The 14233-nt window shown below is 39.9% G+C and overlaps 1 protein-coding gene across 2 annotated transcripts in view; it reads right to left on the bottom strand.

The window, feature by feature from the left end:
• Nucleotides 1-14233, bottom strand: part of PDIA5 (protein disulfide isomerase family A member 5) — a 151129-nt gene that overhangs the window by 38560 nt on the left and 98336 nt on the right. For both annotated transcript variants that reach the window (XM_081188770.1, XM_081188771.1), the window contains exon 12: nt 1139-1209. In XM_081188770.1, the coding sequence (XP_081044896.1) occupies nt 1139-1209 (71 nt within the window). The remainder of the gene's footprint in view (nt 1-1138; nt 1210-14233) is intronic.

Below are 14233 nucleotides of genomic sequence, written 5' to 3'. Positions count from 1 at the left end.
CATAAGCCAGTCATTCAGAGCCCAGAATGGGTTTTACAAAGGAAGTGCAAAGCATACATAGAAAGGTGTACTTGAACCTTTCTATCACCACAAACAGAAGAACGGTTTAATCAGTTTTGTTAAGACAAATAATGTTTTTCCATTTTAAGGGTAAATCCTTATAGGAAAATTTCCATCCAATCTACTAAAGCATTATTGCTATATGTTGCAGAAAGGGAGAATAAAAGCTGTGAAACTATTAACTGGCCAACATACATTTATTTCAAAAAAATTATACACCGCTTGATTGTTTAAAAAAGAATCATAAAAGGATAAAACAATTTTTAAAAAATCAACACTTGCTGCACATGTGTAATGATGGGATGACCTAGCATGGCCCTGAGCCTTGAATGAAGAGCATTTACCCAGCAAGACTTCCCATTTGTAGCGTAAGACTCCATGATGGTTTTTCCTGGGTTTGCAAAATTCTACCCACCTTTATGTCTAAAGTCCTTCAGCCATTAAACAGCAGGTAAGAACCCCTCCCCCTCCCCCAAATATATACTCCCAGAACATAGTTAACAAGTGCTCAAATTATGCAGTGAGGCCAGCTCTTGTTGCATGACCTATTAGTGCATGGTTTTAATTATACTAATGATAGCAGTCGTGCCTAACTCTTCTCTGCAATACTGGAATGCACAATAGGTAGGCAGAAAATCAAGTCAAAGTCAGTAACACCTGCTTAAACAGAAGGGGAGAACACCCTTATTAGTTTACAAGTGCACAGCATTAAATGTAAGCCAATGCTTTCATAGGTTTGTGTTATACATGAAACCTGTAATTAATAGTGGGGACAAAACATTTCTGTGCAGCATTTGGGCTCAATCATGTTATGTACAATGCAAGGCTCTACGGCTGAATATATAAACACCCTGTGAATGTTTTGTTTGTGTTTAAAGACAGAATGTTCTTGCTAACAATTCTGGCAGAGCTCATGCATTACCGATGAGCTTCTACTTTGGAACCATCGCTTTTGCAGCCCCTTGGGAAGATGAGAACAGCTGAAATTCTTGCAGCAAGAAAGGAGAACAATTTTTATGATTTCATTTATTTATTAAGGATAATTTGGAAACAGGCTAAGAAGAGGGAATTAGCTTACATCACTGTCTGCGTGGAGCACCTCAGCGGCGTTCTCATATTCCGGCTTCATTTTCTTACAGTGCCCACACCCTGCCAGAAAAAAAGTTTAACATAACATTTTTCTTTACAAAGAAAATTGATCCACTACATGTTCCAGAAAAAAATCAGAGAGCTGCCTACAACTAAGTTATCAAAAATCCATTTGCTCATGTAAAACATGTTGATAGTTTATGCCTTAATCTCATTTGTCTTCTGCTTTGCAGATTTTAGATTAGCATTTCAATGCTGCATTAAACTTCTGTTTAGTGGTAAGGGTTACAATACATATGCTTAAAAAAACAACAAGCAGTTATTACAAGAAATTGCAAGTTATATTGCAAATTTAGGCAGAGATGATTAAAATGCAGTACTCATTTTGCTTACGGTACATTATTGACAGGTAATTCATAGAGCATTTTTCCTCAGCCATACAATGCCCTTTTAGCAACATTACCTCAGCAATCTCTCCCAACACCCCAATAAGGCAGGCCAATATTATCATCTAGTTATTGCAAGTAGGGATAAGGCTGAAACATAAGTGTGCTGGAGGGCACTCAATGAGTTCAAGACTGCCGTGAAATTTGAAGCAGGGATTTGCTGGTCCACAGCTCATTCTATTAAACACTACACCATTCCGGATTTAAGATTTGGAAACCAGTAAGTGATACTAGAGTAGGCACTGTGATTAAGATACATCTCTACATCACTAAAGCTTATTGCTTTGAGATGCACTTGGGTGCACACTAGACGGCCAACTTTTAATCCTGGGAACTGTACATTAGTAGTGCCGTCCACTGGAGTGTGACAAGTCGTTGGCTATGGCTACCCTGTTACAGGTATAATTGGCCTCTTGCTTGCAGTCTGCTGGCTCAGAATGGATCCTTCATCTTGTCAGTGGAATTACCTTACACAAAAACTGGCTTTGCCTACGGGAAAAATGATAGCACACGTTCTACTGCCTTCTAATAAATTATAAATTTCATTCTTATACACATACCTTACCCGACACACATATTGCAAGGGCCTTCAGTGATAAAAATAAAAATAAGTTCTGTGTCGGATGGGAGAGCAAAGAGAGCAACATTATCATCCCAAGTGCTTCTCGGACCACATCAGTGATACATCAATAGCACTTCCAATGTCTGCTTCCTTGGTCTGCCCCCCCCTCTCTCTCTTAATTGCAGTGGAGGACACCCTATGTTGTGCTTCTGGGATCTGTTCATGCTTCAATTCAGCTTCACTTCGCTGTAACACAGTTTCATTTCGCCCATTATATATGTATCTGAAATTGGGTTTGCTCTGGCTCTTTAAAATACTGAGTAGCTGTAAAATGGAAAAAGTGCTATTCCCTCATATATATAAAGGCTACTAACCCCATCAGGGAGCAAATGGATCATTAAAAAGGCTCATTTACACACATGTAATTACACCCATGTAAGCTTTTCCCATCACAATCCATGTTTTAACAGATGTGCTGGTCTCCGCACAGATCTATTGACGATGATGATGCCCACAGGCCTAGTTAATGCATAGGAATGTTTGGGTGGGACTAACACTGATGATGCAGAAGTTTATTAGATAAAGCAGTAGGAATCAGTTAGTTTCTTCCACCCCACCCCCATCCACCACCAACACAGGAACTGCCCTCAATTATAGACCCTGAGGAGGGTTAACACGCTGAATAAAATATCTCAGTGTACATTTAGGAATTTTAATCTTAAAAGGTTTTCAATTTGTACCATATTTCTCTGCCTGTTTGACCACCAGTTCCAAGAAAATGGGAACTAAAGTAAGCTGTTATAACTTACAATTCACCAGTTGCTAGCTCACTGAGCAAAATTTTATTTTACGAAAGCTGTTTCTTTAGCCCACCAATGACTTATGTAGTAGATATGTGTGGCAAGCGAGCATTTATGGCTATGTGTGGCAAGGCTGCACGCTCAAGACTGGCTCAGTAATAAGTATAGTAAATGGATTTCACAGTTCATGGTTAAAATAAGAATTCAGTACTCTCTTTGGGAAGGGACTGGCAGGTTATTGGTGGTTTAGGAAGGGCTGTAGCTCAATGGGTTGAACATCTGAAGGTCTTGTGTTCAATATCCAGCATCTCCAGGTAGGTTTGTGAAAGTCTCCCATCAAAAACCCTAGAGAGACACTACCAGGGAGTACAGAGAAAACTGAGATTGGCCGACTCTCTATGGGGCAGCCTCTATGCAACATTACATATAAGCATTCTTGCCACAAAGGAAAGCACGTGGCGGAAAAAACTACATAAACCCAAGTGCCTAACACACTGAAAAGAGAAAACCGTGGACTCTGAAATGTGTTCTACAATCAGTAGAAGGGATGGGGATGATTTATTTGTCAGAAACTAATATTTCTGCCTCGTTGATGGAATCGGAAGTCTCCCTTATACAACAAGGCCAAGGCTGCCTTTGGCTGACAGCAATAGCAGGGGACTGACCATCTGTTTCCAGGGCTTATATTGTAAGCAAACAGCTTACCAGTGTTCCAGAGCCTGAGGGCAGGTAATAAGCTTACAGTACTACAAGCTGGGAAAATACCCCATCAGCATAATTATTTTTATTTTATTTAAAAAATTTCTATCTCTGTCATCATAGGCGATCTCAGCAGAGAAAATACATGCCATTAAAAGCTACAGTTCATCTCCCACCTGGCGCAGTGCAGTCCACTCGGTGAAAGAAACCTGGAGAACAGCTGGTTCTGATCTTACCAAATTTCTCCGTATTCTCAAGTCAGGAAACTGAACAACTAGGACAAAATTTGTCATATATGCTACTGATTCTTTTCTATAAACAGGGCCATCCTACATTGTCTTCTTTGACTGTACAAGCTAGCTAACTCTGATCCAACAGACAATTTTGGGTCCCCCAACCTTGTTAATATTTAACCCTATGCCTTTGTTCCACATCTCCATGCCTAGGCTTTCCAGACTTTTGCCTACCCTTCCTCTCATGGGCTGAGATTCAGATCTCTATGCCTGCAAATAATTTGCCTGCTTGAATCCTGGATGTGCTTTTAGAATATGCAAATTAAATGTATTTCTAAATTATGCAATTTATCCAGAGATTAAAATAAATATTTCATTTCTACATACTTTTTTTTTTTAAACAGCAAGAATTTACGCAATCACAACATTCACTACATATTATCACTGTGAGTAGAAGTCAGGAAGCAAAAGTGGGTGAGGATACAAGAATCCTCAGTTCCTTGCATGATTAAATGAACAAGCAGACTGGGCTTCCCCATCAAGGTTATAACAATGAACATAGCTACTATTGTTTCCCATGGTAGGCATAAAATTTACACTGGAAAACAGTTTTCAAGTAATAGCTTAACGTCACATTTCATTGCAATGAAGAAATGCACACTGGCTTTATTCGCGTGCTATACAGCACAGTCCTTAAAATGTAAAAGCAAAGCATAACTTTTTATGTGGAGGAAACTTTTAAAATTCAACAGCTGCAGCTTAGATTATTATTATTTGGGAGCATATTCATCACCATCACTTGAAGGGTTCTGAAACAGAAATCCCTGCCCTACAGAACAGGTGCTATAGGAAGGCTCTGACAATTCTGAAGTCAGAGGTTAGGTAGGAGTGAAATATGTTTGGTTGCCAGATGGCTGGTATTCTGTCATGCACCTAACTTTTGCTTCAAAGCTCAGCTAGGCATATTGTCAGCAAACATTTTTACAGAATTGATATCCCTTTAATGATTTTGGGGAAAGCCTAGTCAACAGAATATGTCATACCCTGTTAAAAAAAATCAAACGTAACTACTGAACTCTTCTGTACTAAAATAGAAAGATTCACAGGGCTGGACTTGAGATCTGTATTTGGGAACTCCACTGACATCAGTCACTTTATTATTCAATTTACACCCTATGGAAAACACACACTATTATGGCTGGAAATTATTACATTATGAAATTTAAGTGTTTTTCTTGCATCAGGGATGGTAATAGGGATAATTGGTCCCAGTTGGGTGGGGAGACAGACTAGATAATCTTTCAATGTCTCATTTCTTCCTATAATTTTCTTATTTTATCATGATGGGTGTTTATTCTCATGGGTGGAACAGGCAGATACACACAGCCGTGGTGAATGGAACTGATATTTTCTCATTAACAGGGAGTCCTAAGGCAAATCCACTCCCCTCATCATCCACTATTCTATGCATGCCTGCTAAAACCTTTCAATTCCCTTGCTACTGCATGTAAACTTAACTCCAGAAGCATAAAATATCTGTTCAATGTTCTGCTTTGATTGTTCTTGAAAATGTTAAACACTGAATCCTCCCAAACTATGAAAGGGTCACACACACACAAAAAAACACCTAATCCCAAAGTGGTGTACATCCTACCCAACTACTGCTTTATCCATCTCTATACAGCTATAGATTACTTGCTATAAAGCTCCTCTTGCTTTTTTTAAAAACAGAACACTCCAAGCTGCCCTTAACCCAGATGCTGTATAATATGTTGCATAAGGCTTGCTTGGATTGTCCAGGTTTTTATAGCAAAACACCTTTGATGTGCATTATTGAAAGAGATGCCCTTTTGTGTTAAGTGAATATTGACATGACTGCAGTAAAAGCCAAAGACCAAGAAAGTGAAGTGACATATTCTGTCCCGGGAGGGGAAGAGAAAGGTCAAAAATCAAGTGCAAGGACACCTTCATGTCAGTTGCAACACACTAACATAACTAGTTCTTCCTCCCAGCTTGCCTGGAATATCCGAGAATATATAAAATAACAGCATAACTGGGAATCAGGATTCCCAGAGTATTATTAGAATTAAATCCTTGTTCAGAGCTGACTGCAAACAAAGACAACCTGTCTCTTGGACAGGTATATATACATAATGCCACATTTAGCCTTTGGCTAGCAATGTTTGCAGTGGTTATATTTATTTATTATTTGCATTTATAAACCTGCAGTGAACTGGCTCTTCCTGCAGGGCAACCTCAGTGTTTAACCACATCATTCTGCTGCAAGTGTATACCAGCCCTCAGATTTACAGGCCTGAAATGCTCTTTGACTTATCACTGGACCACATATGCAAGAGAATGATGTGATAGGATGGACTTTACCTATTCAGTCTGCAGGTGCATAATCTCTCTCTCTCTTTAAAAGAGCAAGTGTGGTGTAGTGGTTAAGAGACTGGCTAATTAATCCAACAATCTCCTCTTCATTATTTCACCTAGCGGAGGGGCAGTTCATTCCACCTCAATTTCTCCTGAATGGGCCGATAAAGCCTAAGGCTAGGTTCTGGGATACCCATGGTTGCATAGCAGTAATCAGCAGCACATTCCATTGCCAAGTTTTGTGGAGCAAGCACTCTCAGTGGCTGCTCCTTAAGTTTGAGGCTGACTTCCCCTTGTCATCTGTCAAAGCCTGGAAGGCTTCCAGAGGAATGTACTTAAAAAAAAAAAAAAAGTCCACCTAAGCATTTTGCCATGGATCAGTTAAGTACAAAGTAAAAATAAATAAACAAACAAACAAACTGATTCTGTGAGCCACAAGAGGCCTAATGAAAGATCAATAAAATATAAATAAGATACAGACAATAATTCCTATAGGAAGGGACCAGCAATATGACAAAGGGACCACAGTTCAAGCTGTAGAGCCCATTATTCATATGCAGAAGGCACCAAGTCTCGTAATCTGGTGAACCGGGTTCGTGTCTCCGCTCTTCCACATGCAGCTGCTGGGTGACCTTGGGCTAGTTCTTTGAAGTCTCTCAGCCCCACTCACCTCACAGAGTGTTTGTTGTGGGGGAAGAAGGGAAAGGAGAATGTTAGCCGTTTTGAGACTCCTTCGGGTAGTGATAAAGCGGGATATCAAATCCACTCCTCCTCCTCCTCTTCTGCTTTATGTAGTTCTATCATCAGGGAATTTGTTACATGGGAGATTATTCAAAATTGGAATCACAACCTGGTTTTGAAGTGGTACAGTTCATTCCACCTCAATTTCTCCTGAATGGGCCGATAAAGCCTAAGGCTAGGTTCTGGGATACCCATGGTTGCATAGCAGTAATCAGCAGCACATTCCATTGCCAAGTTTTGTGGAGCAAGCACTCTCAGTGGCTGCTCCTTAAGTTTGAGGCTGACTTCCCCTTGTCATCTGTCAAAGCCTGGAAGGCTTCCAGAGGAATGTACTAAAAAAAAAAAAAAAGTCCACCTAAGCATTTTGCCATGGATCAGTTAAGTACAAAGTAAAAATAAATAAACAAACAAACAAACTGATTCTGTGAGCCACAAGAGGCCTAATGAAAGATCAATAAAATATAAATAAGATACAGACAATAATTCCTATAGGAAGGGACCAGCAATATGACAAAGGGACCACAGTTCAAGCTGTAGAGCCCATTATTCATATGCAGAAGGCACCAAGTATAATCCTGTTAAAAGGCTCAATTAGCAGGTGGTGGGTAAGACTTCTGCAGAGCCAGAGACACAATACAGTGGTACCTCGGGTTAAGTACTTAATTCGTTCTGGAGGTCCGTACTTAATCTGAAACTGTTCTTAACCTGAAGCACCACTTTAGCTAATGGGGCCTCCTGCTGCAGCCGCGCCACCGGAGCACAATTTCTGTTCTCATCCTGAAGCAAAGTTCTTAACCTGAAGCACTATTTCTGGGTTAGCGGAGTCTGTAACCTGAAGCGTATGTAACCTGAAGCATATGTAACCGGAGGTACCACTGTATACATTACTGAGCTAGACAGACCAACAGTCTGATCTGCTACAAGGCAGACCTGCATAAAGAGATGCCTATAGCTTTCATATGGACATTGGGCATGCTTTCAACAGATTTACTTCCTCTTAAAAAGATATATAATTGTCTGTGTGTTTGTGTGTGTGTGTGTGTGTGTGTGTGTGTGTGTGTGTTGTTGTTGTTGTTGTTGTAGCTTCTGCTGCTGCTGCTGCTGCTGGCATTCATCTGTCTCAAGACAGAATGGAGTGCTCCTCCGGGGTTGAAGTTAGCAACAGCGAAGTGTTCTCTCTGGGGCGCAAGTCTGGGCAGTGTGTATGGAGGTCTTGTGCTGCTTCACGGATGTGATCCAAAGAAAAGCAGAGCAATATGTTTGGCACCAGCTTGGCTGCAGGAGTTGCCAGAAGGAGGTGTACAACTGCCTTAGGGACTCCTGGAATCTGGAATCTGGGTATATGTAGGGTTTGCCTTTTCACCTTCCAAAGAGATCCCGCAAGGTGGTGGAGGCTTAGGATCAGAATTTTCCATCTCCTAGATGGGTTACCTTCCCACATTGATGAGCCCATCTGCTCCTCACTTTCTCTACAGCATGTGCAGAAACTGTCTTCTTGGCTCTTGGACCCACTGTTGGTCTCCTGTGCTCAATCTACCAAAGCCTGCTTTCACATGAAGGGTGTCTATTTGTATCTATCTGGATAATATTGAGAAATATATTTTAATATTTACTTTTTTAAAATTTGTGGCTATTGAACTAAAGTACAAAGTATGCCAACAGTGATTAATGGTTGAAATTAGGACTGAAACCATTAAACTTTATGTACAAGAAAACTGTTTTTCTTCATCTGTCTATCAACTCTTACTATTCTATATGTAGCATTTTCTGATTGTAGAATAACTAGTCACATTGCTAGTTGTCACATGTACTTGCCACATATACTTCTCTCACATTGAGCGATTATGGATTAAAAAGTGTGTTCGCAGACTCCTCATCTAATTTTTGGCACTGCCTCATCCAGGCTATGGCCTGAAGCTAGAAGAATGACACAGACAGGAAATACAGATCACCATCAGTCTCAAAGCAGATGGGAGAAGACAGTATCTCTGACTTCTGTACCCTAGCAACACACTGACTTATGAATGTAGAATCCCAAAACACTGATTATTAAATTTGTTCTATTGACAAGCTACTTGGAAATCATTAGCATTCATTAGCTTGCTTCCACGTTCTTTGATGGCAGCATGCCACAAATATTTCTGTTAATGTAATGAGAAGACTGGTTTAAAATGTGCAATAAACATTTCTCCTGGTCTTACCAAACAGGGAGGAAGGATGTACAGAGTTAAAATGGGTATGGGAGTGGGGCACAAGGCCTCCAATTATATTTCCCACACAAGTACTAGGCTGTGTCCATTGTTCAGTGTTCTTGTTAAGTATTCCCTACATTTGAGGATCATTCAGCAATGTTTTTGGAAGCAGCATGAATCCAGAGAGAAAGGAGTGCATACTTGTTTCAGGCAAATGCACTTCAGGTTCTTATTGCTCAAGGACTAGCTAGGGGAGAGTAATGGGCAGCTCTGCAGGCAATGCAGCCTTTGAACACTGTAAGCCTTTTGGAGCCTGATACTTAACAGCTCATACATTTGTATGCATTTCTACAAAATTAAGAGGACTGAACAGTTACATGTTTAACAAACTGATGCCAAAGAGTAAGCTCCAAATATGAGTTTGTACTTTTTAAAAAAAGATGCTAACCACGTGACTGCACAAAGAGATCTGTGCAGCTTGATAGTTGTGTGTTAATGGGAATGTACTGAAGATTTTTTTTCAGCCTCTCTCCTTGGTAGAATGAGAGGTTTCCATGGGGATTAGGTCCCCAAAGGGAATTTAAACAGGTTTGAGCATTCCTGAGCTATACATTCCAAGAAAAATAAGTTAGCAACTCACACCTGGCAGCTGTACAAATTACCTGAGTGCTCCTTAAGACCAGGTTCTTTAAAATTCGGTGAGAGAGGGGCTGTAACCATGTTCTAACCTGCAGGAAAACTAAGCACATCAATAGCCTATCCTGTACACATCTTACCACCAGTATGTGCCTGCTTCAACACATAAACATCAGGAAGGATGTGCTGCCTAAGACAAGCAGCAGTGTTGGATGGTCAGGGCCAGTGGACTGGGAGGTCAGTTTCTTTACAGATCAGTTTCTTTACAGAGTACTTGAAACTTAAGCAGCGGTCAAGCATTAGCTTTTTTTGCTAATGCATTACACTGTTGACTCGTGTTAAGCTTGTGGTCCACTAAGACCCCTAGGTTTTTTTCATATGTACAACTGGCAACCCAGCAATTCAAACATTAGCTCACATTCACATACTACTTGACATAATCCAAATCATTGCATGCTATAGTGAAAACAGGGGCAAACACCAGCACAAAATCCATGATGCACACTGATGAATATGACCTGAAGAAAAATCCTTCTCGCAAAACAGGAAGCACAATCCTTATCAAGAGAGTTCTCTTTGCTCTCTGTCTGACTAATTTATAGCTATAGCAATCTCGAATATAAACTTCTCAAGAATCTTCGTTTTAAGATGGACCATGAAAGACAGAGGGTATCTTATACGGTCACACAGAACATTAGAGAAGAAAAATGTGCAGAGTCTTAGGAGCTCAGATAAACCATTAAAACTATACTCTATTTTCTATCCCATATTCCCACCAATGTTTTTAAAGAGCACAACCAATTTCTGTCATATTAGGAATACAGATAGAGAGAAAAAAGTGAACCTCCAGTTTACAAAGCATTGTTACTGTTCAGTTGGGTGTCTTGTTTCTTCACTTGAATGATCCCAACTGGGGATCTTGAATGATCTTCACTTGAATGATCCCAACTGGGGATCACCTATCCTCCAATTCCATTTGAGTGTATTTCTACAAATGTTCTATACTGTTGTCTAGGCTGTTGTTGTTTGCTGATCCATTCCTCATATTTGTGCCAGAAACCCTTCCTGCTTTCTCTGTCTCATGCTATGCTCATTACACTCTATGAATACAGCTCTGGCCAAGGTACAATTTTGCACTGCAACAATGAACGCTAGTAAAGCCTTAACGAAAACAAAAAGATACAATTCCTTCACGCTTACAAAACATCATAAACCATAACAACTATTTCTTTGATGCGTTTAACCTTCTATATTTCAGACTGCCTGGAAATAGCTAGCAATTTCACAATACACCCCACTGGGATTAAAATAAAGTGTACTGAAATGCCAGAAACATTAAACATTTGGATGCACAGGGAAAGCATCCAAAAGTCAGGAAAGAAACAGTCTTCCTACCAAAGTTGTTCTTCACATGCATATGCTTTAAATACAATGTACAGTAAGCACAAATATCACGTTGCACGTCACATATGACAGAATCTGACCAAAGATTTGCTAGCGATATGCTGCTTAATGGAAGAGCCAGTTCACTATGATGCAAGACACTGTCTAAGGTTTTATGAATGGAAATAACCATAGCCGTATTTCAAATTAATTGGTATTACACACCAGGCAGGAGAGGAAATTCATTTTCAAAAGGTATAAACATATAGCTGCTTTAATGACACAAAATAGTTTTATTGATACATCAGTCATTAGAAGCACCTAGGTAAAGGCAATAAAATTGAGCTGCAAGTTTCCTCCAGACTTGCAATGTACAAATGTTAGTTCCCGCAAATGGAGGCCCCCATTTCCAGATTCCGGAGGTAAATGCACACTGATGATTAATTAGTAGAATTTTTCTTCAATTAGCCGTAAACTGGCCTGTTGGGAAGGGTCTATGGGATAATGGAAAGCTTTTTCTTCTTAAGATCTCTGGATTTCCCTTTCTTCTGGGTGAAGACCGCTACAACAGAACATGGGCTAATGAGAACAGTGGAGCATGTGTATTACTGAGTCAAATATTATATTTTAAAATAGACTTAACAAATGGTACTACTGCACAAGGTGTGCTTGGTTCAAAGCAAGATATGAGGGTAATCAGCCAAAACAGGGATAAAGGAAGCCAGAATCACTATCAACAAACTAACTACCGGTAACTAGGGCAAAACTTCTACTGTCTGAGAACCCCCAAGGTAATTTCATTTGACCCAACCTGATGGTAGATCTATATTACACAGACCGAGACAAATTTCATGTTATTCTTCTACACTAACAATGCAAAGATATGCCAATGTGATGAGTGAGTGATGGGCAGGCTAATCTGACTTAACTGCCTGTATATTTCACTATCCAGTTGTGATCTAAGCATATGGTTTCTGAGTACACATGCCATGAAATAAGCCAAAATGCAACCATGTATTGATTCCATCTGAGGCCTGTGGGTGAAGTGGTTTAAAATGTTAAATATAACTATAAAAGGGTATTACAGTTTTATACAGAATAAAACAAGGCTCTGGGGATCATACGGAACTGGAGCAGGAACTTATAGAAAAAGCGAAAGCAGAAGGCTCTTAAATTCCATACAGTATTGGCAATGGAATGACAGGGGAAGGAATAGTGGAATATACAATTTACTAAGCATTGCTTCTGATCTGCAACTGCCTGTTCATGTCATGCACTGAAATATTTTATGACTTGGTTGTTTCTTTCCTAGTGAGAATTTAGAGACAAACAACGAAAACCTCAGCAGATGAAAAAGGGTGTTGCTGGCATTACGGATGGAAAAAAGCAGCTATGCAAATGAAACATGTCAGGGAACATGACTGAAAGAAGATCAGGTAGCATTTCTGTCTTCAGCTGATCCAGATATAATATTAACCAATTCTAAGGAATTGGTTCCTTGACTGTTGAGTCAGCGTGGTAGTTAATTTGGGGAAAACATAAGAAAATGTTAATGAAGGCAGAGATCTAAATTAGCACATGCAATCTATCTCCCTAATGCCATATGGTGCAGGTCATGCTGTGGACTACTCTTCTGACAGCCTTTGTTCATTATTCCCTTTTGAGTAATGAGTCTGGCGGGGGAGCCTATGTGAGAAATAAACACAAACATCTCAATAGCCCCAACCTTTTATACCACACCTTCATGTGTGTATAGACTAGAGATAGGTAAGACCTTATGGATTCTGTTTTGCACACTGGGGCAAAAGATGCAGCAGTCCCTACCATATCTGAAAATAGTCACAGAAAGATGAAGAACCCAACACTAATTATTATATCACCACCACATTTCATATTAGAAATATAGTTCCTCTGCTTGAAAAATGTAGTCCAAAAATAGTTTAAAATTCCATGTATATTCAGAACATAATTATTCCTTTACAGAATCAGTCAGAATGTGGGATTCTGGTCAGAAACTTGCATTGCCAGCACAACAGGGGGCAGAAATGTAATGATAAGCAATGCCCTCTCCCCCAATCTCTTTTCAAGAGACTCCCTAACAGATCTAATAATTGAGGTGTGTGAATTACCACTGTACACACAGGTGTGGGTGGCTTTTGTGGCATTAATGAGCATTAACTGAACATACATCCACACTCCTTATCAACAAAGAAGGCATATTTTAAAGGGAATGAGGACGCTTAGTTACTTTTAACTGCAGTCTGGAATGAGTGATTAGCAAAACAAACAAAAATATATTTGCATGTGCTGCAAAATGATGACATGAAAGCACTTATCCAGTTTAAATACATAATCTGAGTGATGAAATTGATGATTTCAGAAACTGATGCATTATGGAAAGGACACAAGAAAGGAAGCTTCTGGGCTGAGTATTTAAGAAAATACTAGGCACATTCTGTACCAACAGTGCCTTGTTCACACAGCTTATTCTTCAGTTCAACTATGCATGCAGGCCAAATAGTCTAGATCATGGCTACTGCACTTTGGTTTTTGCTAAAGAACTTATAAAGCTGCTTTAGATCAAGTCAGACCATTGGTCTTCTAACCCAGTGCTATCTACTCTGACCTTTAGCAGCTTCCCATGAATTCAAGCAAACATGTTTCCTAGTTGAACTATAGATCCTTTTAGGGGGAAATGCCAGAGACTGAACCTCAGACAGTAGCATACTCACTAAACAACAACACATCCCTCATTTATATCCAAGTATCATAATTTGCTGAACCTAAAATATTTTGTACTCAACAGGTCCACATCCTCAAGCCATACCACCTGTAATTCATCTAACAAAACAGGACTAGACCTCTTGAGATTCACCTTCTCTAATAGGAGATCATCCTCTGAGGCCCTTCTTCATGTGCCTCCTCCATAAGAGGTCCAGAGAGTGGCAAACATGAGAACAGGCCTTTTCTGCAGTGGCTCCTTGCTTGTGGAATGCTCTCCTCAGAGATGTTTGGC

Source organism: Podarcis bocagei (genome assembly GCF_964188305.1).
Source record: "Podarcis bocagei genome assembly, chromosome: 1".
Taxonomy (NCBI): domain Eukaryota; kingdom Metazoa; phylum Chordata; class Lepidosauria; order Squamata; family Lacertidae; genus Podarcis; species Podarcis bocagei.
Note: the sequence above shows the minus strand (reverse complement) of the source record. Positions and strands in the feature narration are given on the sequence as shown.